The sequence below is a fragment of the Castor canadensis genome, chromosome 4 (genome assembly GCF_047511655.1).
Source record: "Castor canadensis chromosome 4, mCasCan1.hap1v2, whole genome shotgun sequence".
In the NCBI taxonomy this organism is placed as follows: Eukaryota; Metazoa; Chordata; class Mammalia; order Rodentia; family Castoridae; genus Castor; species Castor canadensis.
In genome coordinates, this window is record NC_133389.1 from 90,522,473 (window position 1) to 90,549,730 (window position 27,258).

The window sequence follows — 27,258 nt, forward strand, 5'->3', positions numbered from 1 at the left end:
GGGTTTCCGGAATTGCTTTCAGATAATGGAGGTCCTTGGCCTCCCTAGCTGCGTGCCTGGCTCAGGACATATTCAGTGCTGTCACTGGTAAAATCAGCAAGCAAGGAGGAGGGCAGGCCTCCAGGAAGTGAGAGTCCTTAATAGACCTTCACACATGACAGGTATCCTGTTCTCATTTCATTACAAGTCATTGTGGGTACCACTGTGTATCCTGGCCCCATCTTGCCTGTTTTCATAACATGTATGTGATAATAAGTGTCACTATTCAGTGAGTGGAAAATATGAAAATTGAAAATGGATAGAGGAGTCATTAAATTGCAAATGAATATATTATCAGTGGGCACTTGGTTCCAAGCACTAGGCTGGTTATTCGTGCTGTGTTTCTAGTACATGTATGGGGAGGAAAATAACCCAGGCTTGCAGGTATGAAGACTAAGCGCTCTATCTTCTTTCAAGGAGGCCTGTCTGCACTATTTTCAGGCATTGACAGCTGAAGCACTCATTGTCCTTTGCAGTCTACCCAGTGGCCCTTATAAGACTTGGGAAGACCCCCATACTAACGGGAGAATAAGTGTCTTCATTTCCATGTTTACAAGTCTTAACATAAGGTCTTAGCATAGGGATTTTATTTGTCTTAAAAACCACTAGGTATAAGTATTCATGTTTCTGAGACAAATTTAGAAATATATAACCTAACAAAGGATTTTTATTCTAGGTGTATTTCACTACAGGTCAAGTTCTATACAGAGGGGGCTTGTAGCCCTGTATGCTGAGGGCTATAGTTTTACAAAAGGCAAGTCCAGGAAATATAATTTCGATGTCCCTATATGAATATATACAGATGTATATATATATTTTAGTTTGAAGATGCTGGAAAAAAATACTGGGAGTGGCCAGAAAACCTAGCAACTATGGTTAAACTTCTTATGAGTTGAATATAGCCATAGTAGAGCTAGATTATGCCAGAAGTTTCTGCTAAAGTTCGCAGTACAGTTGGTAATTTAGTGGCCCCAATCAACCACATACATGGCTTTCTTCCCTCAGGGAAAATCAGATACTTTGGTGTGCTACTGAAGTAATTTCAAAACACTGAAGCTGCAAAATCAACTATAATTGGAAAGAAATCTCTTATGGTATTGCCAGAACCCCTCCTGCAAATGGCTGTCTTTTGTTCTCGTTCTTTCTCTGCTATAGTGTTAGTAGGTAGTTTTTTTGTTTTGTTTTGTTTTCCCACTTCACCAAGAGGGCTCATTCCATCTTGATTTATCACCCAGATGCTCCCCAAGGATTGCAAGAGCAACGGTAATGGCTGACTCCTGGCTTGTCAGGCTTCATCCAAACAGGGAAGGGCTTTTCGGAGATCCTGTTGGAACCATCACCAGTACTAGTTGGGCAGCCTCCATTCCCAACAAAAGTGGTTTCAGGAAGCTTGAATTATGTTAAGTTGAAGTCTGTGATTCAGTTCAGTCTCTTAACACAACAAATGCTCCCTCCCCCTGTCTTAATCTAAATCCTGCTTCAGGGTGGGAGGTGTGTTAGATGGTTTCACAACATTCCTTCCTTCTGAACTTTGAATCCATTCTTTTATTATTTATAGTTGGACCAACAAACAACTAGAGCTTTTATTTGGGAGGTAGAAAGTAGAGATGAAATTCTTCAGAAGAGCAAAAGGTTTTATCTAGAAATACTTCGTAGCCTCATGCATACATGTTCTTACTTGAATTTTGACTCTGTTGAAGGAATAATGTGATATTAGCCATTGAGTCTAAACAGGATGGAGAGAGAGGAAAGTGGGAAATACACTATATTCATTAAATTTTCTGTAGCTGGATAGACTAAGTCCTTTGTTTTTGAGTTGCTCTGTTTTTTTGTGTGGCTGTGTTTGAGGAAGCTGGGGGTGACCTCCTGGTATTTAAAGAATAACACCAAATTTAAAAAGTCACTATGGATATATATAACTAATTCAATCTGGGAGATCATTTCTGGGGACTAAATAAACATCAAATATTAAATTACTTGGTTTAGTATGGAGGGAGTGGCTGCCTGGCTCATTTGGTTCTTCTCAGTTTCCTGTTCTTAATATCTTTGGCTTCAAGTTTTTATTGATGGAAGATTATTTTTTTCCTTATAGCATATGACTAAAGCTTATGGTCTTTTGCTTCCTCTTTCTTTTTGTCCTTCCCTTGTTTCTCTCTTTCACCTTATGAAATTAATTTTAATAATTAAAAGAAAAGTCATTTTCCTTATTCTTATAGAAATCATGACAGAGTGAAAAATATATAATCTTTTTCTCCAACAGACATTCTATAGATATTGTAATCTGTTTCACTTAACCTCTCTGTCTTCTGTTTATTTGTTTTACTTTGCTAAAATGGACTTGACATTTGATTAGAACAAGAAAAAGATCAGTATTGTCATGGTAAGGGAATTCAGAAAAGGGAAGACAAATGAAAATTGTGATTTCCCAAACTAATTAACATGAAGAAATTATACTTTATATTTCCTAGTACTTGTAGTTCTTTCTGCAAACTCCATGAAGTTTGGACTTACAGAGACGGGAAATGGCAAATCTTCCACATAAAAAGGAATAAAACTGGACAAAATTCTCAAATGCAACCATTTTAGTGCTTTGGAAGTTGACCAGACGTGCCTTCCAAGTTGAAAAGTAATTGCTATGGAAAACTCATATGAGAGCAGTGGGGTTTGGTAGCCTTTTTGCCTAGAGTTGCTACCATTCCCTACCTCAGCTCTGGAAACCAGAGGTTCACTGACAGAGGAGGTTGACCCAATTATAGAGGGAACAGAAAAATCCCATGTCCAGCAGCATAGTAACAATAGTCATCTTGGCAAGTGAATGAAAATACCACTGAGTCAGTTAGACTGATGATGCCTGCTGGATTAAATCAGAAGATAAGCCAGAGATTGAATATAGAGACCTTGGAAGTAAGATATTCATAAGCAGCTTAAATAAACTCTTCACAAATCTGCTCATAAGAGATCTGGAGGTTCCTAGCCATCTACTCATCTGTAGTTGAGTGAACCTATATGCAGACCCAGAGGAAAAATAAGAGAAACCTGCAGAAAATAAAAACCTGGATAGATTTAAATACTGTAGCACATTGAATGATAAATCCTTTGGCAGAAACTAGAAGTCTTAACTGATGTGAGATGTTGTGTACAAGCTCTGACCAGGCATTGGCTGACCATTAAACTGTGCAAGAGTGTTCCAAGCCTAAAAATAAAAAATGAGAGTTAAATAGCAAAACCTGAAAAATCTGAGCAGAAAAAGCAAAAGCCAAACACAGTGGAGGAAACAGATTAGTCTCGGTGATTATTAAACAAAATAATAGCAATAGCTCTTGAGAATATCAGAGCTGCTACAACAGCTACGACATTCCAGAATGTTGAGCTTCAGCCAAAAATTGAGACATACAAAGAAACAGTAAGTATGATCTATAATCATAAGCAAAAGGGAAAAAAAGTGAATAGAATCTGTCTCTAGATCTTCAGTTTCCTGGACAGAATCTTCAAAGCAGGTATTATATGATCTAAAGGATACCATGTTTTAAAAACTAAAGTATGATGACAGTGGCTCAACAGATGTAATGGACGGGTGTGGTTTTTTGGCAGTACTGGAGTTTGAACTCAAGACCTCACACCTGCCTAGCAAATGTAGAAACACAACAAAGAGAAACTATTACAAAAGAACCAAATGGAAATTCTGCAGGTCACAAGTTAAATAACTAACAAGAAGTTACCGAAGGCACACATGACAGTATTTAAGATGGCAACAGAAGTAGCGCATCTGATACAGACGTTATTGCACCTGATGAGCAGTGTGTAAGCAGAACAAAGCATTTGAAGAAATAGTGGCTGAAACCTTTAAATTTGATAAAGAATGTTAATCTACCTACCAAGAAGCTCAAGGAAATTGATAATGAAATTGACACCTGACACTTCACAACAAAACTCTTAAAACCTGAAGCCAATAAGAGCGCAATGTGACTGATCACATCAGAAACAAGAGATGCCAGAAGACAGTGTTGTACAAAGTGTTAAAACAGGGAAGGAAAAAAAAAAACAAACTGGCAGTTATTTCTCCAGCAAAGCCATTCTGCCGTAAGTAAAGGCAAAACAAAGACATTCCTAGACAATAGGGAATTTGTTGCTGAGCAGATTGACCTTTTAAGAAAAACTAAAGGATTTTCTTTGGGCCAAAAGAAGACAACACCAAATGGTAACTTGAATCCACACAAAGTCATGAAGAGCACTGGAGAAGTTAAATGGGCAGGTAAACATAAAAGAGTAGGTAGATACAGGTATGGTTCTCTGTAATTCTTTAAGTTTTCATAAAAATATACTATTGCTGGTTTTATAACATATTAATGTAATTTATAGGCTTAAGCACTTATGTTAGAAGAGAGGTTCCAGTCAACAGCTTAAGATTCTACATTATGAAACTAAAAGGAAGTCGGGTGCCAGTGGCTCACGCCTGTAATCCTGCTACTCAGGAGGTAGAGATCAGGAGGATTACACTTCAAAGTCAGCCCAGGCAAAGAGTTCAAAAGACCCTATCTCAAAAATTACCAAACAAAAAAAAGGGCTGGGAGAGTGACTCAAGTGGTAGAGCACCTGCCTAGCAAGCATGAGTGAGGCCCTGAATTCAAATCCCAGTACTGCCAAAACCAGAAACTTAAACCAGAAGAGCAAGTAAAAAGCAAATCAAATAAATAATGAGATAATAAAGATTAAAATGGAAACTAATGAAACAGAAAATAAAACAATAGAGAAAACCAGTTAGCCCAAAAATTAGCTCTTTGGAAAGATGAAGAAAATTGACAAATATCAACTAGATTAGATTGATGAAGAAAAGAAAAAGTAGTCACAAATTTTCAAAATCATGAATGAAAGAGGGGGCATCACTAATGGCAGTACAGAAATTTAAAAGATTTTAAGGGAAAACTATGAATAATTTATGACACCAAGTTAGACAACTTTGAAGAAATGGGTAAGCTTTTAGAAAGATACAAGTAATCTGTACTGATTTAAAATCATCTGAATAGCAGTTCAATAGCAAGCAGAAGCATGGATTAATAAAAGCTCTTCCTATAAAGAAAAGTCCAGGCTCACATAATGAATTCTATTAAGTATTTAAGGGGAAAATAATACCAATCCTTTACAAATGTTTCCATAAAACCCATTCTATAAGCCCAGTATTACCTTGATACCAAACCCAGACTAAGATATCACAAATCAAACATTAGCCCATGGGCTCCTTAAATTATAAACACAGACACAAACATTCTTAAAGTATTAGAAACCTAAATCCAGCCACATATACAAAGAGTTACATATTGGAATTTATCTAAGGAATGCAAGGTTGGTTTAACATTCATTAATCTATTTGTAAAATGCTCTGCATTAATATAGGGCAAAGGTCAGAAATCACATTATCATTTTAATGCATGCAAAAAAGCATTTGAGAAAGTTGAACATTGATTCATAAAAATTTCTCAACCGACTAGAAAAAAAACATTTAACACCATACTTCATAGAAAAGAACAAAACATACTTCATGATAAGATCAGGAAAAAGCTAAGTTTGTCTTTGTCTATTCTTGCTACTTCTCTTAAACAATATATTGATAACTATTGAATATAAGTGATGGAAAGTAGAGGTTCATTATTATTTTTCTACCGTTTCCATTTTTTTTCTAACAAAAATTATTTTAAGAATAATGTTGGTTATTGAAATTTTTTTTACCAAGACTTACTATTTTCTGCTTAGCCAAATTGAGGTCTTCTAACCAATTACTTTTTTTTTTTAGAGTTTAGAGGTATATATCTTTGTGTTCATGTTAAATTCCTTGTGTAATAATAGAGTTGAAAATTTTAAATTAGAACAGCATTTCCATTCACAGCATTTAAAAGATAATGACTCTTCCTTATTTGCAGTGGAAGAGAGATGTCCCCATTTGAGAATAGTATTCTTACCTAGGTCTTGCCAATATTTCCCTCCAATTTTGTGTGTTGCCCAGAAACATATGAGCCTATCCTTTAGTCTTCTCTGGAGTTCACATCTGATCTGCCCAAGAATCAGCACCACCACCACCTTCTTTAATTCATAAAAATTGTATCAATTGTGTGAGCCAATGTTGTTTGAATGTCCTGAGGAACAGAAAAAAAGATTGGTCCGTGGTCACTGACTGATCTTGTGGAAATTAGTCTTAATGAACTTTGCAGTCTTCTGATGTTTTGTTCATGTGTGCATGCGTAAACACATCCCAATTAGAGGATGGTCAAATCAAATGCTAGACAGTTCTAGGTCATTAGTACAAACTAAAACATTTATAGAAGTTCATAGGCAGCCTGAGTGTGTCTATTTGAGCTAGAGTACTCTTGCAACATTTCACAAGTAGGAATAGTTTGAGCTGAACTTGTGGGCTGGGTAGGATTTGAAATACCATTTGCCTGATTTTCCTTATGTTGCATAAATGGAAACCATTTGTATTTCTGATTTTGTAGCTCTTTGTTTCATTTTTAAAATAGAGCGTGCCTGAACCAGATTTTCTTCATAGTAAACTACAGGCATTAGTAAAGTTAGCTATCCCTTTGTTTTTTCCCCCTTCTTATAAAACTATTTTATTTTTAAATAAGTTGATAGTCCAAGGGAGCAAAATAAATATTTCTAGAATTTTAATATAGACACTATGAATGACAGTACACTTGTGTACAATTTCACAAGAAATTATCTTCAGGTCTATAAAGATTCTTAGATAACTGTAATGCCTTTCAAACATTGAAGATGTAGACAGTAGAAGGCTAATCTTTAAACCCGCATTCTAAAACTGTGCTGAAGACAAGAGGATAGGTGACACCCTTTCTTCTGGTTTCATGATGGCAGAGCAAAGAAAACAAGAACATATATGTCTAGCAATTCTGTAGGTAAATATTTAATATTTTATCCTCTTTTTATCCTTTTCTCCTCTTTGACTCCTCAGAACTTTTTTATATTTGGGTGTATACAGATTCCACCCCCAAAACAATCTCATTTCAGAGGTAGCTTTCTTTAACCCCCTAAACAATGTCCAAAGGCCTCCTGAGGCAGTGTCCCCTGCTTTTAGCAAATACCCTTGTAAATTCCATGGAACACATAAACCCTGCCTCTTCTAGCAAATTCCTCCCTGGCTTTCTATTGCCTTGACCTTGCATGTAACTATCTGAATACCTCAAAGCTCCTATTGTGAAATTTCATCATGCAGTGTGGAAACCATTAGTGATTCTTCTTTGATCTGTTGCAGAGGTTGCTATTAATTTTGCTTGTGTGTTCTAGTGAGCAGACTAGAAGTAAAAAAGAGAGTTAATTCCTTAGACTGTGGGTTGTTGGGTATAAGTTTTTGCAGAAAGCAGCCATTCTCTGGCCATTTGGTATATTAGCTCTTTGTGATGTTGAAAAATTAAAAATGTACCTCTCATATTTCCCTCGTTTAGACCATCTTCCCTTTTCAGAACCTATTTTGAAGCCTCATTTATAAAACAGAAAGTCAGGTACTGCCAATAGGCTGAGAAACTGGAGTTGCATATTGTCAATTGAAGCTGGGTGATTTCTGTCACAGAGTAGGAGCTCCTGTAGCAAGAGTGAAATCACAGCCTTTCTTCTGCTGAGTGAGGGTGAATTATTTCCTGCTACTGGTGAGCTTCTCTGCACGCATGCTGTTACCCTTTGGAGTGAAGGCTGTTATTGAAACCTCTCTTCAGCTTTGGGCGAAGCACTATAAATACATGATTAGCTAGTCCATTCCAACCTGAGACACCCCAGTGCAGCCAGTGACAGAAAAAAACACTTTACCACTAGATTGTACTTAACTCCGAGATTATAATTTCCAGAATAAAGATTGAACTTCGGTTTTTTAATGCACTTTTGTAACCAGCCTAAATTGATGGAGCCCTTATCACTGTGAGCCCACAGTGACATGTAATGCCAGAGGTGGTGTTATGGGACACACTTACAGAGGAGCTGGTAGAAGAAGTCATACCCTGATCATACTTGGCAAGTGGTTAACATGTGGAGATGAGCAAAGGAAATTACTGCATCTTCATCTGTATTCTTAAGCCATACAGAAAGCTTATACTTCTTAAGCAACTTAGCTTAATTCTTATGTGAGAACAAAATTGCCTACAATGCAAGGCACAGATCTTAAGTGTACAATTTGATGAGTTTTGATAAATGTGTACATCCATAAAATAACCACAGGCAAGATAAAGAACATATTTTATCACCTCAAAATGTTCCCTTGTGTGTCCTTTCACTCAGTCTCCATCTTCCAGAGGCAATCATTGTTGCATTTTCTATCACTGTAGATTAATTTTGCTCATTCTTAAGCTTCATAAAACTGAAGTCATACAATATGAACATTTTTTTGGGGGGGGGATCAGAGTCTGTTTTTTTTATCCCAGCATAATTTTTTTGAGATTCATCCATACTATTGCATATATTAATAGTTCGTTCTTTTTTATATCAGAAAGGAATACTCGGTTGTGTTGAACATACCATAATTTATTTATCCATTTTCCCAGTAACGGGTATGAGAGTCATTTCCAGTTTGGGCTGTTATGAGTAATCCTGCCAGAAACACATGAGGCTGTCATTTTTCTAAACAGTAGACTGTATTGCGATGAAAATTTCATCATACTGTCTTACGATTCTTCCGACATCTATAGGATTTGTAGTGGTATCACTCTTCCATTCTTAGTAATACTAATTTATATTTCTCTTTTTCTTGATTACTCTTCTAGAGGTTATACATGTTTATCTTTTCAAAGAACCAACATCAGCTTTTGAAATGTTTCTTTATTTGTAATTGTTAGAATTAAATCAGAGAAATAGAACCACTTGGAAGGGTGTTGTTTATTAAGGGATTGGTTACAGGGATTTGGCCTTCCACAGGTGTGGGCGCTGTTTTAACAGTGTCTCTAAGGCTGTTGCCTGTGTGGCTGATGCTAGAGCCTGATACCCATGGGGCAGGCAGTCAGGAAGGAAGTACAGAATAAGAACTTGCTGGAACTCACAAGTCTGAGCTAGAGCCTTGGGTGACAGAGTAACAACCTGTCAGTTTGTTTTATCTGGGGACTCGTTTGTATGCCTCTGACCTCTGGGGTGTGAGTGTTCTGCAGAAGTGGGTGGTCCCTTGTCTCAAAACAAATAAAACCTTGGGAAAAAGCCTGTCATTATTCCTTATCTCCTAGACACCATAAACATTCTGTAAGTAGTAAAACTGACCATGGAACTCTAAGGATAGAGGCTGACAAACCTTTTCTTTAAAGGGCTGACTATGAAATATTCTAACTTCATGAGCCAGACTATCCCTGACCCCTGTTGGAGCTACTTAACTCTTCCATTGTAGTGCAAAGACAGCCCTGGATATGTGAGCAAATATCATGTCTGAATTGCCATAAAACTTTAATTACAAAAATAGGCAGTTGATCAGATTTGGCCTATGGGCAGTAGTTTACCTAACCCTGTTGTAGAGACTTTAATATTCTTTAATATACTTTCTTAAGTATATTACCACAGTTTACTTAATGTTACTATTAGTACCTTCTCTTATCTACGGTTTCACTTTTCATGTATAGGTTCAGTTCCCCAAGCTCAGCTGTGATTCAGAAATGTTAAATGGAAAATCCAGAAATAATTTATAAGTTTTAAGTTATGTACTGTTTCATATGGTGTGATCAGATCTCTTGCCTTCCCTCTGGGACATGAATCATGCCTTTGTCCAGTGTTTCTATGCTGTATGTGCTACCTGCCTGTAGCCATCTCAGTCATCAGAGTAACTGTCACACCATCACAATACTGTGTTCAAGTAGACCTTATTTTACTTAGCAGTGGCCCCAAAGTGCAAGAGAGGTGATAATGGCAATTTGGATATGCCAAAGAGAAGCTGTAAAGTTTTTCCTTTAAATGAAAAGGTGAATTTTCTTGACTTAGGGAAAGAAAAAAAAAATGTGCTAAGGTTGCTAAGATCAGTAGTGAAAATAAATCTTCTATAACTTCTTCTAGATACTCTAATAACTTTTATTGCCTATTATAATTATTCTGTTTTATTACTAGTTATTGTTCATCTCACTGTATATAATTTAGAAATTAAAATTTATCATAGGTATGGGTGTAGAGTGAAAAACATAGAAAACCAGAGTACATATAGGGTTCAGTGCTATTTGTGCTTTCAAGCGTGCTCTGAAGGTCTGAGAACATATCCCCTACAGATAGGGGGGTCTACAATATTACAGGCTTCATGTTTAGTTCATATTGATCCAGTATCTTTTACAGTATTTTTGCTATATATGTTACATCTAGAACTATCTTAAACCTCACCATACCGTAATATGATTTTTGTATTATACAATCAATTCCCTGATAAAGAAATCAAGAGAGGGAAGAAATGTAGTCTTTTATATTTGCCCAGATATTAACATTTCTGATGCTCTTCATTCTTCTGTGGAATTTTGTTTCCATTTGATGTCATTTCCTTTTCAACCCAGAGAGTTCTTTTTTTATTATTTCTTGCCATGCAGGTCTGCTGGTGGTGAAATTTCTCTTCATTCATTTATCTGAAAATGACCTTTTTTGATCAGCATTTTTCAAGGACATAGATAAAAGATTCTGAGCTGACAGTAAGTTTTCTCTCAGCACTTAAGAAAATGCTGGGGTTTGGGTTTTCCAGTCCTCATCATTTTCTGATGAGAAACCAGGTGACATTTCTATCTTTATTGCCTTTTATGTAATGTGTCTTGTTTTTCTCCGGCTACTTTCAACATTTTTCTTTATCTCGGCTTTTAGCAGTTTGATTATGATAAATGTGGTTGTCTTCATCTTGTGTGTGGCTCACTGATTTATTGGACCAGAAGTTCATTTCTTAACAAATTTGGGAAGTTGTAAGCCATTATTTCCTGAAAGATTTTTCTTTCCCATTTTCTCTGTCTTCTATTTTTGGCAACCATTTATGCAAAAGTTGCCTACACACAAATGGCTATAAAACTATGCCTTTTGCCTGATGTTCCCATAATGAAATGTATTATCTAATTAGACATATCTTCCAATACCTAGTTTCTGAAAATTTGTACCTTCTTACTTTATGCATTTTAAAGAAAGTGAAACAAGAAAGCAATTCAGTAAGGTAAAAGCAAAAAAAAAAAAAAAGAAAGTTGCCTATCCAGTGTCAATGTCACTGACACCTAGTAGCAGCTCTGTTTATTTTCTCTACCTTTAATGTCTCTTCTTCAGATTGAATAAATTCCATTCTTTTACAGGTTCACTGATCTTCTGCTGTTTCCAAACTGCTGTTCTATTTCATGAATTTTCCATTTTAGATAATATATTTTTGTTCTGGAATTTCTTTTCGTTTCCCCTAAGTGTTCATTTCTTTGCTGAGAATTTTTTTTTTTAATTCACTGATATTTTGCCTTTGTCTCTAATCTTTATTTATAATATCTACTTTAAATTCCTTGCCCATTCTTCAACATTTGCATCCTCTTGAGATATGTTTTTTGTTAACTGCTTTCCTTGACTTTGCCTTACATTTTTTGTTCCTCCACATGTCTAGAAATTCTTTGCTGTATGTTTGACTTTTCACTGTTATGTTGTAGAATACCTGGATTCTGTTATTTTCTTCTGAAGAGTTAGTTTTGTTCTAGTGGGTAGTTAAATTATTGATAAATCACCTTGAACTTATGAAGACTTAATTTTATTGGATTTATTAAGTGGTTCATTGATTTGGATCTGTTTATTGTGGTAGATCTGTTTCAGTTTTCCCCCTAGTCATAGGGAGGCTTAAGTCCTGGGCCTGGTGTGAGCCCTTTCTGGAATTTTACTGCAAAGCCTGAAATGTTGATGAAACTTGCTGGCTCTTCTGGAGCCAACTCTGGCTCTCCTGCAGTGAAATTTCTTAAATTCTTGAGCTTCTCTTGGAGTGTCCTCCATAAATGCTTAGGTATGAACTCTCAAGAAGTTAACAGTAGTTTACATGCAGACTTGGGGGCTTACCTTCCTTGGCTTCCTCTTTTGGGAAATATCCCACCTTATTTCTTGGCACTACCCAGACTTCATCCTATAACTTCTCAAGCCAGTGAGACTGTAGCTTTTGCTCGCCTTGTAGTCATCTCCTGCCACTTAGGGTGTGGAGGCTACTTAGAGGTATGAGGTGAGTGTGAGTCTTGTTCATTGCAGGTCCGTTCTTTCAGGGATCAAATACCTTCTGGTCTCCACCTGCTTTTGTTCCTTTGTCAGTGCCTCATTATAAGTGTTATCCTTGGGAAGGTTATTTCAATATAAGCTTCTCTGCCTTTGCCAGTGTATAACATTTCAGTTTTGTTTTTAAATGTCACAGCCACCATTTCTGGGCTGGTGTCTCTACTGGTGGCCCTACCTCTACCCTGGATGCTGTGCTCAAGGAAGGGCAAAAGACTATTGTAGTCACGGACATGGCAAAATGGTCTTTAGGAAGTAATCCCACCATTCACTATGTACTGTCTTTCTCTCACCAGTCAATAAATAGCATTCCAGTATTATAAAAATCCTTACAACATCTAAGATTATGCATATTATTCTCAATTTTAAAGTTGAATGTTGGTGTCCAAATTTACATGCTTATCATACAAGGCATGTTTCTTTTCTTCATGAAGGACCACCTGCTAAGGACTAAGCAAGATTATAAGAAATTAAGTTGTAAGAACTTGGTTTTTGAGGGACACCCTCAATCGAGGACATTATCTAGCAAGCCTGGCATTCCTGTTAAACTGATGGCATGTATGTTTTCATGCAACGTGGGATAAAGTGCATGAGACCTATGAATTAAATAGTTCTCCATCTTTCTTTAAACTGATACCCAAGGGTTTGCTGTGCTTGTGGGTGTTTGCAGTATATTTTCCGGCCTTTGGTTTCTTTTTATGTTCTTTCCACTGCTTTTTATAGTACCTAAAACATATTATCAAGCCATCATCTCAGTTCTAAACTTACTATTTCTTTTTCCATGCTAAAAAGCAAGGCAGAGGACTACAACTAAGCAATTGAAACAAAATGAACATCTCAGTTCAGGTGAGTAAAAACAAAATCTTATCTTGAGCTCCTGTTAAGAGCATAGTCAAAGCGCTTCCTTCTTGAAAAGGTCTAGGAGAGCCAGTTAGAATCCCTGTCCCTAACCACAGGGGCAGGAAGACTTGTGATAAGTGATTCAAAAAAGAGGATATTATGTGATATGAAAAGCACACACCTATTTTTGGCAATTTTTGCACAATCAAAATAGCCTAAGGATATGTATGGCAAGCCTTCTCTTGTAGTTTCTAGTTAACTATTTCTTTTTTTTCTTCATTGCAAGTAAGAGATATAAAAACATATGCACATACTATATACATTTCTCTTTCTTTAAATTCTTAACAAAATCCAGATCAAAACCCCTTGTATAGTTGGATAATAACAGTCAGAAATGTATGAATTATGAATGGTACTTAAGTCTATTCTAGGAGAATGGAACTGTTATTGTTAGAGGGCAGGAAGAAAGATGGGCACGCCCTGTATTTCAGGAGCATGTCACTGTTCCAGGAAGATAATGTGTAATGCTGCTTCACCTCCTCCAGCAAATTGCCTTGGAGAATAGGAGAAGTTATGAAAGGCTCTGCCCTCTCTTGCTTATTGAAAATGGGGAAGAGTTACAAAAATTGCCTTAGGCCCGATAATGTTGAATTTTTAATATTTGCCTCTTACTTCCCAGTTACAGATTTCTAAATCAAAATTGACAGCTGAAGATGTCTCAAAATATGTCAGTTTATATCTTATTTTTTAAAATATTATATAGTGAAACATTTTTCTGGAAATATGATACCAGTGTAACTTTTGTTTTGTTTTTGAAGTATAAAACTAGAATTCTCCCAATTTAGTGTCTGTTGTGCCCATTTGTTATAACTGGATAACATAAGTGATACCCATGTGGAATAGTTTATGTTCCTTACATTGTTACTTAAAATACTGAAGAACATTTTGTTGCAGGAGAAATGATAGCAGAAATTAAGTATATACTTACAAAAAAATTCCATTTACATAGAGATGAATACATGTAGATTTATGCATGAAAAGAACTCTGATTAGCCAAATCATATTACAAACTCAGTTTTATCTTCCATTCCCAGAGCTATTAGAATATATGTACACAAGTATGTGCTGTTGTGCTATTATATTCATTTTAAAAGACCTAAACCTTCCTCCTTCCATAAATCTGAAGCATTTTAATCACTGAGTGTACATCACACCCCACCAGGCATTGGGGCATGACATGAATCAGGGGTGACAAGACAGGCACAAACAACTTGTATTCAGTAGAGTAAATATATTGCACCAGTAGATGAACTAATGGAACGAGAGCTGGTGTGTGCAGTTTCGATGTGGTGTAGGCAAGCTCCCTTCTCCATGACTTTATCTCATTCATCATCCTCACATTCTACCTTGGAGGTTGTCCTGATGGGGAATGAGGCCATCTGTGAGTAGCAAACACAGTACCTGGCACAGAAAAGGCAAATGGGTTGTTGACAGATTTGCTAACTCTATTTTTAGTAAGGAAGTGGGCTCCAGAGCTTCAGTAAGGTGCCCAGGTTGTGCAGTTGGTGAGAGGCAGAGAGCTAATCCTGATGAGATCTCCTAAACAGTGGAGCTTCTGCATTTCCCAGGACATGGTTTTTCCTCACCTTTTGTTCCTTGTGCACTGCTGAGGTTGAAGGCGGTCCAGGACTTGTGAAGTGCAGCTCTCCCTCGGGGCACTTCAGTGACATTCCCGGAATTGGCTCGTTGCTTTATAAAGAGGAGATGTGTTGCATGGTGGCCAGTGAGGGAAGGTGGTGGCTTATGAGACAATGGTCTACTATTTAAAAGATCAGAGAGTGAGTTTTTTTATAACTTTATGACTTCAGAGGCTGATATAATGTAATTTTGAAAATACATTTGAAAATTTGTAAAGTTTACCAATTACCTCCAAAGTAGGCACCAGTGACTTTAATTAAATGAAAATGTGGTTTAAGAGAGGTTTTAAGAAAGGCTTTTGAAGGTGGTGTCAATCAAAGAAGGAACTGAGCATTCATAATTGTCTTTATAAATCCTTTTATCAGGAAATGGCACTGACTTCCTTACCAGTGAAAGACAGTTTTCAACTCCTGACCAGTTTACATTAGGTGGATCGAACTGTAAAGATTTTATGCAGTAGTATCTTTTAAAGTACAGTGTGGTCACATTTCTACCCTCAAATGTAGATAAAAGTGCTTGGATTTCACCTGTTCTGGGCGTTTCATATAAATAGAATCATAAACCTTATGGTTTTTGTGACTTACTGGTTTAATCTAGTATAATGTTTTTAAGGTTGATCTGTCTTATAGGACACATTAACACTTAATTCCTTTTTATGACTGAACAATACTCCACTTTATGAACGTACAACCATTACCATTGGTTAATGGACACTTACGTTGTTTCCAATTTTTGAATAAAGCCATTATGGACATTTGTGTACAAGTTTTTGTGGAGATGTGACAAAGAGAAGTACCAGTGATCTAAGACTCCTTGGCTAAAGTGCTATTGGAGATTGTAGGACAGTGGCTATACTTGGCAGTTATTCTCATGTGATTTTCTTGTTGACTTTAGTATTTGTACAGGGGCAGTGTCTATTCAGCAAGTTCGTGAGGCCCGTAAGGTATTTTTTTCTCTGAGAGGATTTCCCTCATTGAACATGAAAATGATGATGATGGTGGTGGAAACAGCATGGTAGAAATAATGTTGACACAAAAGTCAAAGTCCCAGGTTGGATAGACACAGTGCCTTGCACATGGAAGGCGCTGAATGAATTTTGCTTTATCAGTGCACAAGGAAGGCATTCCATGTTGCTAGGCTGCCGTTTTGTGAGTGAGAGAAAGTAGAGGCCTGACAAATATGCTTTCAGAAGTCTCTTTCAAAATTCTTTGATGCAATGATGATTATATTTCCAATGTTGGAAGCTCTAAAAGAAAAAACCCAAAATGTAAAATAAGTCTTTTCAAAGTATAGGTTGAGTATCCCTAACCTGAAATGCTCCAAAATTGAAACTTCTTTTTGAGTACTGACCTCATGCTCAAAAATTTCAAGTTTTGAAGCATTTTAGATTTTGGATACCCTGTTTAGGAATACTTAACCAGTAATGTATAGAAAGAGAACTTCAAAATCTGGAAAATTCTGCAATCTGAAACATTTGTGGTCTCAAGCATTTGAGATAAGGTACATTCAATTCCTCTGGGGGTCTGAGGGCAAGTCTTTGCCCGTTAGCCATATCTTGGCTTCCCAGCAGCTTTGTTGAGCAGAGAGCTTCCTATTACAGTGGGTCACTCTACCTGGAATATGTGTACATGACTCAATTATAGAAATTAAATCACTTTTCTCTTAGTGCAAATGTGAAGTGGCCCTAAATGAATATTTGCCAAGCTGAGAATGACTGGTGAGATCATTTTTAATGGGAGGCTGTATTTCACCATGACCTGGTGAAATACTGAGCTGTTATTGCTGTTAGCTTCTGCAGCCAAGCCTGCTGATAGAGGTGCTGGCAAAAGCTAGGTCTCCAGGCCAGCTGTGGAGATGGTTAGCTCTTGGCTGTTGCTGATCAGTTGGAGCAAGGTGGGCTCTCATGGGTGCACTTGGCAGTGGCCATCTGATAAGAGTGTCCCCATGTTCATATCACCTGTGTGAGGAGAAAAGCTACCTTGTCCTACTGCACAAAACAGTCACTGTAGACCCTTTATCTTTTAAGAAGAAATCCCTGTGGGGTGACATTGGGCCGAATGAAGCCCTCACTTATGAAGATGGTTATCCTAGCCGTTAGAAAAGGAACTGGCTGGAGAGATCCAATAGCATTTCCTGACGCTTCCAGGAGCACACAGGTGGTCATGGATTTGAAGTTTCTAAGAGCTTTTCTAAACCCACCGTTTCTTCTCTCTCTTTTTCCTTTGCCCCTCCCTTTAAAATAGAAAGGATGAAAGGATCAGACACCATTAAGCTCCTAGATGTCTATTCATTTCTAGAGTTGCTGTGTCCTACAAGTTCTTAAAAAGAAGTGCCACTTCAAACTCATTAGTGGTGCTATAATGGATGGATAGAACTGTGAGCCTTGGCAGAGCAGGTGTCTTCCTGGTGGGGCCAGTGGTCACATTTCTTACACGTGGTGCACCTGTACGCATGGATAGACTTCGGATCAAGGCTGATGCCGGACTTCAAGTCTCTTTCTTTGTTTTTGAGACTCTTTGCATCCCTATTTCTAGATCTCTTTTGTTCAGCAGTGAGGAGTGGTTGTTATGAACATCAAATATGTGTGTAGCAGGTAGTGTTTTATGATGCTGGAAAGTTGATGACATTTTAAGAGTGGGTGTATATGTGTGTTTTGAACTGGTCAGTTAAAAGATGAATTGTGAACTTTGCATTTGTTGTGTAAAAGCATCAGACAGTTAATGTATGATTCACGGTAATCATGTCTCAAGAGGATTACAAGCCTCTCTTTAAATACCATGAGCTGTGAACATCAGCATCCACTGGAGGATAGGAATGTCCCCTCTTGCCAGCATCAGTGCTCTTCTCTCACTGTTGCCCTTCTGTTGCTGGACCTCATGCCCACTGTGGGTTCCTTCACCCGTATGTAGTGTGGGTTCCAGAACCTGGCCAATGATTTCAAGGGAAGCTGTTCTATCTACTTTTTTCTTTGTACTTTCTCTCCTCTCCATGTTTTTGGAACTTGGGCTTTTCTCTACTTTACTACATTTGCTTATTCAATTGTTTGAAAGTCCCTGTGGAGTCCCCAGTGTATGGAGATGCATGTTGGGGACCTGGGCCATACCCCTGAGGTCCTGTACAGAAAGCTAAGGGGAGTCCCCTTTACTTTTGTACATGGCCCCCTCCTCCATATACAGTCAGCTCCTAGGGGGTGCTGGCCTTGCCTTTCCAGGACCCAGCATTGACATTTCAGTGCACAGCAGGCAGCAGGTTTGCAGGGACTGAGCTGAGTGTGGAGGGTGGTTCAGAGATCATCATCTTCTTAGCTCCAAAATATGATAATGTACATGACAGCACTTGAGAAAGACCAAGTCATTGTCCTCCACCTGCCTTTTTTTCCTGTTCTCTATTCCCCATTTCTAGTTCCCCCTGTCCCTTTGAAGCCATCCTTACCAATTACTCCTGCCTGGACTGCCCACTTCCTTCCCTCCCTTCCTTAGAGGTAGAGAAAGGCCTGAGTGAACAAACCTGTCTGATTCCCTGTCTCTGCCTCTGTCAGTGCTCAGTATGTCTTTAAAATACTGCTGTTTCCCTTCCTACACGTCTCTCTCAGCATAGGTGCATCTGTGTGGGCTCCCTGGGGAATTTCAGGCTCCACACCTGACACCCCACTCTGTGTTCTGGTGACATCTTTTGCTGCTGGTGCACCTGCCATGTGTGTGATCTTCCCAAACCTTAAGCAATTTTTGATGCAGGGAAAGTGCTTGTTCTTTTAGATTAAACCCAGTATTTGAGCACCTCCTACATTGTATGAATACCAGGGACTGATAAACATCAGGATAGAACACCTACATAATCTCCCTTTCACATTGACACCTGATTGACAGTTGCGTAGAATCAGTACAGAGGTAAAGTTTAGGGCATGAGGCTAGTATGAGGGTAAGGGATGAAATTGAATGTAAACAGTAGTAAGAGCTGAGCCTTATTCTATACATTAGCATCTCCCCCACTCCCCATTGCTCTTTCACAGTTTGGGGAAAAAAAATGGTGGGGAAGAGAACTTGGGGTGATGGCAGGGAGAACATTCTAGTAGCATATTTTAGCAGAATCTATCTCCCTCTCCCACTTTTTTTGGTTTGAACTCAGGGTCTCCAGATTGCTAGGCAGGTGCTCTACTACTTGAGCCATGCACTCAGCCCTTTTTGCTTCAGGTAGTTTTCCAATAGGGTCTTACATTTATGCCTGGGCTAGCCTTGAACCTTCATCCTCCCAATCTCTGTCTTCCCAGTTTCCACCTCCTGAGTAGCTAGGATCACAGATGGAAGCCACTGAACCTGGCTTTGCCTCCCCCTTTTGAAGGGACTGTGTGTATAATATTCTTAGTCTCCCTGAAAAGCATAACACCAAATCTCTTTTGCCCTAAAAATTCTGTTTCTTAACTCATCTAAGGTCACAGGCTCTTCCACAGGTAGGAAAGTCACCCATGGATACAAACCAATCATAACATTCACTGAGTTTTTGCCATTGTGATAGAAATAAAATGGGACTATTCTCTGAGAAGGAGCTGAGAGTCCTCATGAGCTAAGTAGTGATAGAAGGCCTTGTCCAGATTATTCCTGGTTGGATTCATGGAGCACCTGTACCCCACACTGGGAAAGCTGGGACTTCCTATTTCTCCTAGTCACTGATTCCTCCTGTCCCACCACATGGAGTGCCATTAAACCAAAGCCTTTGGAAACTCTTTGTTTATTCAGAACCATGACTGTGTAAATAAATAATGGAAAGGAAATTGTTCTGTAAGGCAATGAAAATGCAGAGGAGCCTCTATTGGATGGACTGACAAACTGCTAAGAAGGATGAATAAGAACCCTCCTAGCAAGAGCCTCTGCTCAGTCTGGACCTCTACCACCAAAGGAGCGAGACTGGGAAAGCTGGAACCAGCCTGTGTCAGTTGAAATAGTGCTCACTGAATACCTTCCCCTAGGTTCTTCTTGCCCTAAGGGGGAAGATGGACAGATAGGAAGAAAACAATGGGATTGCTTGCTGCATTGGGAAAAACATGAGCAGTTGACCAAAGAAGCCCAGAATAGGGCAGCACTAAATTCTAACTAAATCCTCACAGAGTGGCTGAGTCTTAAATAAAGGGAGAAGCTTTGAGTAGGTGAAGAAAGTGTGCAGGGCAGATGGAACTGAGAAGGGCCTTCCTCGCAGAGGAATGTATGCAGGCATCCTTAAAGGAAGTTAGTTCAGCAGGTCTTTGCAGAAAGAGGGGCCTCATTTTGGGAGTCTCTTAAGGTCTACCTCTATTCTGTAAATAAAGTTTTATTAGAACACAGCCCTGCCCATTCCTTCATGTATTTTTTTTTTCTGCTGCTGCTACTGCATGTTTGAGTAGTTGTGACAGAGACTATGTGGCCACAGTCTAAACCAATGACTGTCTGATCCGCTACACAGATAATTTTTCCACCCTTAGCATGACAAATGTTTAGTCCTTGAAACTGAATGAAAAGGTCCCACTCCATCAACAACAGGATATTGCTTCCTGGACCTGTTAGTTTAGGTCACCACCCAGCGAGTCTTCATTAGCCCACTCCACTGAGCCACCAACCCCTTAGTCTCTGGCTTCTGAACTTCTGACCATGAACATTCTAGAAAGAGAACAGTATAATATAGCATGGAAAAGTATTTTTCCTTCCTAGTGTCCCCTAAAATGTCTTGTTATCCTAACCCCTGGCTCTGGGAGACTTTAATTTCTTTTAACCTTTGTTGCTGCCTATTTGCTTGGTGAGCATTGCCCAGCAAAATTAGAATTAAAAACAGGGACAGGAGTCATAATCATAGCAAAATACTCCCTGTTCTATGATGAGGCAGTCCATATGTTAGTGGCTGCCGAAGTCAGCTGTCCCCTGATGAATGGGAGGAGAGCAGTAGGGAGAGCCACCCCCCTCAAGCCTGCATTTATTTCAGAAACATAGAGAACTCATTTCTAGAAAGCAGCTGTGCCAGGCCAGACTCTTTACAAATATTAGCTTTTTTAATAAAAGCAGGATGAAATAGAGATACATCATTCCCAATTTACAGATCACAAAAGAGAGGCTCTGATGAGTGAAGAACTTTACTAGAGAAGTCTGCCTCCAGTCTCTGATGAAGAAGATGTTGGCTTCTCTGCTTTAGCTGTCCTTAGCAGGTAGAGAGAGAAGTCTTACTGGAGATGCTGAACCAGGAAGTCAAGACTTCCTGTTGCAGGTTATCAAAAGGATCCTCTTTAATACGAGCTTTTGTTTAGCCCCAACAACCACTGAGGAATTGTTTAAATATTCATCAAATAATATTGCCATTTGACATCTATTTTCTGATTAGTACTTGGCCCAGAATACTATTGGTAATAAATGACATTTTTCCAAGCATTTCTGGACAATATAGTAGGTCCAAAAGAGAAGCATGTAGGTTTTGAATTCTAATTTCCAAGTAACATGACCCTTCCTACAGAAAATGCCAAACTTAAGGACTGGGGACATACAGCACCTGCCTAGCAAACATGAGGGCTTGAGTTCAAACACCAGTATTTAAAAAAAAAAGTGTAAGAAAGAAAAGAAAATGCCAAGCCATAACTAATGTGCTTCTTAAAGCTTCTCATTGCTTATAGCTCTACTGTGTCCTTAGGAAAAGACCAGAGTCCTTATTGTAGCATTTGAGGCTTTTCCTCTTTGTACCCTTCCTGCTTTTCCAGTCTGACCTCTCAGTATCTCATGCATCTTCATTCCAGCTCAAGTTGGTCTTTGTATTTGGAACAAACTTACTTCCTTGACTGTCGTTTTTAGATTGTATGTCTGTCTGGTTCACTTCAGTTATGTCTTCCTATCTCAGCTCAGGTATCATTGGTTCCAGGAGCCCTTCTTTGACCCTTAGGGACTGAGTTGGATGTCCTTCCCTTGCCCAGTTCTGAATAATGTCTATTACACTGCTTTTTGTTCAATTTGTCCATGCCCACTGTTAAATTGTAAGCTTCTTGAAGGTGTCATTTCAGTTTTGACTCTGTAGTTACCTGGAATAAGAATCTTCTTGAAATATAAGGGGGATTGGTAACAGAGAAACACATAAACCATAAAAACCTGAGAAGCAGGTCAGTAGGAAGTGAGACCTCTTGGAACAAGGATAGGAATTCCTTGGAAAGGTATAGCTGTCACTTGTGGCTCTTTGCTCCTCTGTACCCCTTCTCTGTTCACCTATTCCTCTTGCTGGTTTTGTAAACTCATGTACATATCTTCAGGAAATCTGCACATGACTTTGCCAGTTAGAATGGCTGTACCAACCCAACAAATCTCCTGGCTTCATTTCTTGCTCTGTACTTACCTAGTTTCTCAGTGTCTCAATTGCAAATTTACAAACAAGTACTCTAGTTGTTCTAGCTCACCCTTTTGAGCCAGGCCAAACAGGACATAGATGTCTGGCCATCCTGCAGGTGGGCTGTCCTTAGATAAGGTCCTCTCTGCAGACCGGTCAGACTTGTTAGGAGCTAGAGAGGTTCCATGGCCAGACCAGATCTCTCTTTTTTGGTTTCTTGCTCTACCTCTCTTTTTACAAGTATTTCAGGCTAGTATTTCATGAACTTTATTTTTCATTCTTTGCAGATATCATTAATGGAGCTCAAGAGAAATGTGTATTGCCTCCTATGGATGGCTACCCCCATTGCGAGGGGAAAATCAAGGTAAGGCATAAGCTACACCTGTTCATCTTGATCACTCCATCCTTTTCCCTCCCTAGTGATATAAATGGGAAAGGGAGCCCTTGCAGTGAGTCATTTAATAGGTGCCTCTGTCTTGCCAGCTTTGAGCTGTGGCCACGATGACCCTTCTCTGCTTAGGCCATCTCCAAGATGTTGGTCAATAGTGGCTCTCACTGGTCAGACTGGAAGATCCTGGGTCACTTCAAGCATCTGCTGTATCTTTGAAGCTGTCTCCTGTCTTTTTTGCAGCCTATAGTGGACGATCCTTCAAGGAGCAGTGACAAGGGGCTGCTGATAGTTAGGATCTATCTCCCTTCTCCGCCAGTCTCCAAAGGTCCTCATTTAACAGGATTCTGATTTAAATGTTACATTTGCACGTGTAGTTCAGTACCCAAAGACACTTAGCCACTCTTTCATTCTTAACTTTTTTTTGATGCTGGGGATGGAACCTAGGGTCTCATGAATGGTAAGCAAATGTTCCACCCTGAGCTACATCCCCACCCTTAGTGCTTTTTTTTTTTTTTGAGAAAATTGGGAATTGAACTCACTTGAGCCACACCCCCCCCCAGCCCTTTTGCTTTTTAGTTTGTTTTTCTGATAGATAGTATCTCCACCTTTTGCCCCAGCTGGCCTCAGACTACATTCCTCCTACCTCTGCCTCGCCAGTAATTTGGATTATAGCCATGTACCACTACATCCAGCTTTTACTGTTTTACTGGGGAATTGAACATAAGGCTTCACACACACTAAGCATGTACTCTATCACTGATTTACACCCCCAGCCCAACATTTAAAAAAATCAAAAACAGAACTGTTTGTGTGGTCTGCCCTTCTGGAGACCACACCTGCCCAGTAGCTTTCTGGAAAAAGTTTCATTTGGGGATGTAGTTGGGCAGTGAGATAAACCCTGAAAGCATATACAGTTCTCTGTTTGGCATATCTGTAACACTCACTCAGGCATGCATGGTGCTTACCCCCTGCTTTGGTGTTTTAGACCCCATATCGTGGGCTGGTGGAACTGTAGCTTTCAGAGGATATTCAGTCCTTGTCTGCCCTGATCTTGGCAGCACTGTCCTTCCCTGGCCTCTCTGTTCAGGTCCCACTCAAGCCTGTGTCTACCATGATCCTCCTGAAATTGAGCACCTGGTTGTCTTGAGCTCAACTCAGGGGCTTGTTGCTCTATCTTTGACCACAGCCACCACTCACCCCACTGCCGCCCTTCCCATCCTTGTCTACACCTCCTTGTCTACACCATCAGCAAATGAGCAAGGATACTGTGAATGGCTGCTCAGAGATGTCCTTTCTCTTGTCGTTTCAGTGGATGAAAGATATGTGGCGTTCAGATCCCTGCTACGCAGACTACGGAGTGGATGGGTCCACGTGCTCTTTTTTTATTTACCTCAGTGAGGTGAGTAGCAGTTTCCTGAAGTTCCCAGTGCTGGATGTGTGGCTTTAGACTCTTGTGTAGCAGAGCCTGGAATTTGAAAAGCTTAAAAATGTGTTTTGTTTTTATACGGAGGACCTATGGTTCCCTTCTTCATTATTCTCCCTACCTCCCCTTGAAGGAAAAGCAGGCTGAGTTAAGCTGTTTACTCTTTTCCTCCAATTTTTCCTGTTGTGATAAAATACATGTAATATAAGATTTTTCATGTAAACTATTTTTAAATGGACAGTTCCATGGTTTCAAGTACATTCTCCTTATGCAACCATCTCTGCTATCCATCTCCAGAATTCTTTGCATCTTACAAAACTGAAACTCTGTACCCATTAACTCTAACTCCCCATCCCATGCCCTAGTTTCTAGCAACCAGTATTCTACTTTGTGTTTATTTGGATTTGAATGCTCTGTGTACTTCAGAAAAGTAGAATCATACAGTTTGTCCATTGGTGTCTAGCTCGTTTCATCTACAAATCTGCAAGGTTAATCTACATTGTCATATGTGTTAATTTTGTTTTTAAGGCTGACTAATACTGTACTCTGTGTGTGTGTATGTGTGTTTATGACAGTTTACTTCTCTATTCATATATCTATGGACACTTGAGTTGCTTTTCCCCATTTGGCTTCTGTGAGTGATGCTACTATGAACATAAGTGTACAAATATCCCTTTGAGGCTTTGCTTTCATTGCTTTGGGGTAACACCCTGAAATGGAATTGCTGGATCACATGCTAATTCTATTTTTAATTTTTTGAGGAGCCACCATACTGTTTTTCATACCAGCTATACCAGTTTACATTCCCACCAATGGTGCACTAGGGCTTCAGTTTGTCCACATCCTCACCAGCACTTACTTCCTTCTGGTTTTTGGACAGTAGCCATCTCACCGGGTGTGAGGTTATCACTCTTGTGGTTTTGGTGTGCATCTCCTTGGTGATCAGCAAAACTGAGCTTTCTGTCATGCATCTTTTGGCCTAGTTAGCTAGCTATTTACTTGTAGGCTGAGTTAGTTGTCACTACCTTCTTTTTTTCTTCTTTTTCATCTGAGCTTCATTCTCACTTGTACCCTTGAATTTAAATAGCTGCCTTTTTCAAGGTTGCGGAGCATTTGACAGACAATCTAGGACTTGTTACCACCTTGGGTGACTTCCATTCCACCTTTGGGAAAATCAAGGGGTGGGAAGAGTTGAGGTTTTCTCCTGGGCGAGCTGCAATGGAAGAACCTAGCAGGGAATCAAATCAAAAACTACTGGCTGCCCCCTTGCCCCTTGATGGATGGGCCGCTCTAGGGGCTGATGAAACAGGTGCTGGCTAATTGCAGAGGTTGTGTCTTGGTGGGCTCTCTGCTACTGTTTCTTTTTTATTCTGTCCTGTTTTGTGTACTGTTGCTGCTGCCAGTTGACTGAGAGTAACAGCTCCCAGGTGATGCCACAGAGAACAACTCCATTTTTGAGGCTAAATTAAATGTTTTTTGCCATGATTTTTCTTTGTTTGATTTCAGGTGCCTCCCTTTTCTGTGCCCTAAGGTAAGAGGGAGAGCTTCTTTTAGAGACAGAGCCCAAGCAAATATCACTGTGGAACATGGGACCTTCTCCTAGGTTATCATTTCCTCTCTTTTCTCAGTATATTCAAGTCATATTCCCCACCTCGAAGCCTCTGCATTGGGGTTTGAACCTCAGACATGCTAGGCAAGTACTTACCACTGAGCTATAACCTTGGCCCCATAGATCTCTCTCTCTCTCTCTTTTTTTTTTTTGACAGGGTTGTTCCATGGTCACCATATATCCCTCACAAGACCCTCAGAGCTAGTGACAGTTGAAATACCTCTTGAAATTAAAAGCACTCAGAATTGGGACCTGGGTGTTCCTCATTAGCAGCAGGCTGCTGACAAATAGATTTTGCAGCATTTATTTGATCACATTTCTGGCTTCTGCTTTAGGTAGTAGGTGGCCTGCCTTCTCATTTGCTTCTTCAGGAGAATAAGACCTGGGGCGGTGGGTGAGCCTTCAGTCCTAGAAGAAGTCAATGAAATATACCTTTCCTGCCCTGAGGGAAAGGCTCCTCACTCACTTTAATTTTCAAAAGTTTTCTTCCACTTCCACTGTGATACAGTGTAGCCAGAGTCCAGTTGCCTCCCATGAATGACAGGCTGGGCTAATTTCATGCCTTCCTAAGAGTTTTTAGTTGGAGTAGGTAGACTGGGGAGGTAATGGTAGAGGATTTTGCTGGGAAGGTGTGGGGAAGTGGTGTGGACTTTAGGTTTTCATCCACCTGTTCCCTTTCTTTAAGACCTTTGCTCCTCCCCACTCCCAATGGATAGGGGAGAAAAATGTGAAGTTTGGGCAGAGACATTGAGGGGAACAAAGGGCAGGCAGGCCTATATATAAAGACGACTGGCTCACATATACTTATAATTGAAGGCTGAATGCTTCCTTTGGGGACCTGTGGCTGGTTTTCCCCTCCTGAAGTGTGGAATGGGGGCTTCATTAGCCTGTCCCCCTCACTTCCTATGAAGATCAGCTTTTTCCTTTTGTTAGCTGAATTCAGTTCAGTGAGCGCTCACTGCACATCTATTGTAGTCATCACTTGTCAACAACTACTGAGCACCCTCTTCTCAGCCCCCATGCTGTGTGTTCATTGTCTTAAGAGAGTCAAGTGAGGGAGGAAGAAAGGATGCCACTAATGAGCCAAAAAGGGGTGGAGATGGTTCCCTTTGAGAGAGAGAACTAGAGTCTTCTTTCTTAATCATCCTGAAAACGTTCTGGTTTTTGTTTTATTTTGAGAGCATCATAACAGGTACACATTGCTATATTGAGAGCTACACATGGCTGTGGTCACTTCAATAGGATTACTGTCTTAGAGCCTATACCTGAATCTCAGCTTCCCACTGTTTTCTAAGCTCCCTGATTTTGGAAGTTACTGGACCTATTTTTGCCTCAGGTTCTTCCATTGTAAATGAATAGTTCTTGTTTTTAAAGATCCCCACCGTGAATACTCTTGAGTTAATATGGGAATGTACTTAGTGTGGAGCCTGGCAGACAGGAGACACTCAATAAACATGACTGACACTTGGATGGTTTTTAATGTTGTATTATTCGAGAGCAGTTAGCTTCAGACATTAGAAGTGGGCTCTTGGTTCCATTTTAGAATTAGAATCAATTTCTGGTTCTCATTTACGAGTATAATTTAATTTTAGATTCTTTGACTTCTGGTAATACAGAAATGTAGCTGTTCCCTTGGTGCCCGAACTGACAAATAGAAAATTGTCTGCATTTGTGGTATACAAGATGATATTTTGATAAATGTGTACATTGGGGAATGGTTTAATAATG

At 39.4% G+C, this 27,258-nt stretch overlaps 1 protein-coding gene across 7 annotated transcripts in view; it reads left to right on the plus strand.

The window, feature by feature from the left end:
• Window positions 1–27,258, plus strand: part of Mgat5 (alpha-1,6-mannosylglycoprotein 6-beta-N-acetylglucosaminyltransferase) — a 331,452-nt gene that overhangs the window by 152,122 nt on the left and 152,072 nt on the right. For 6 of the 7 annotated variants that reach the window (XM_074070613.1, XM_074070610.1, XM_074070612.1 and 3 more), the window contains 3 exons: window positions 13,039–13,092; window positions 22,395–22,471; window positions 23,808–23,897. In XM_074070613.1, the coding sequence (XP_073926714.1) occupies window positions 13,039–13,092; window positions 22,395–22,471; window positions 23,808–23,897 (221 nt within the window). The remainder of the gene's footprint in view (window positions 1–13,038; window positions 13,093–22,394; window positions 22,472–23,807; window positions 23,898–27,258) is intronic. The other variant, XM_074070615.1, reaches the window with a different exon arrangement.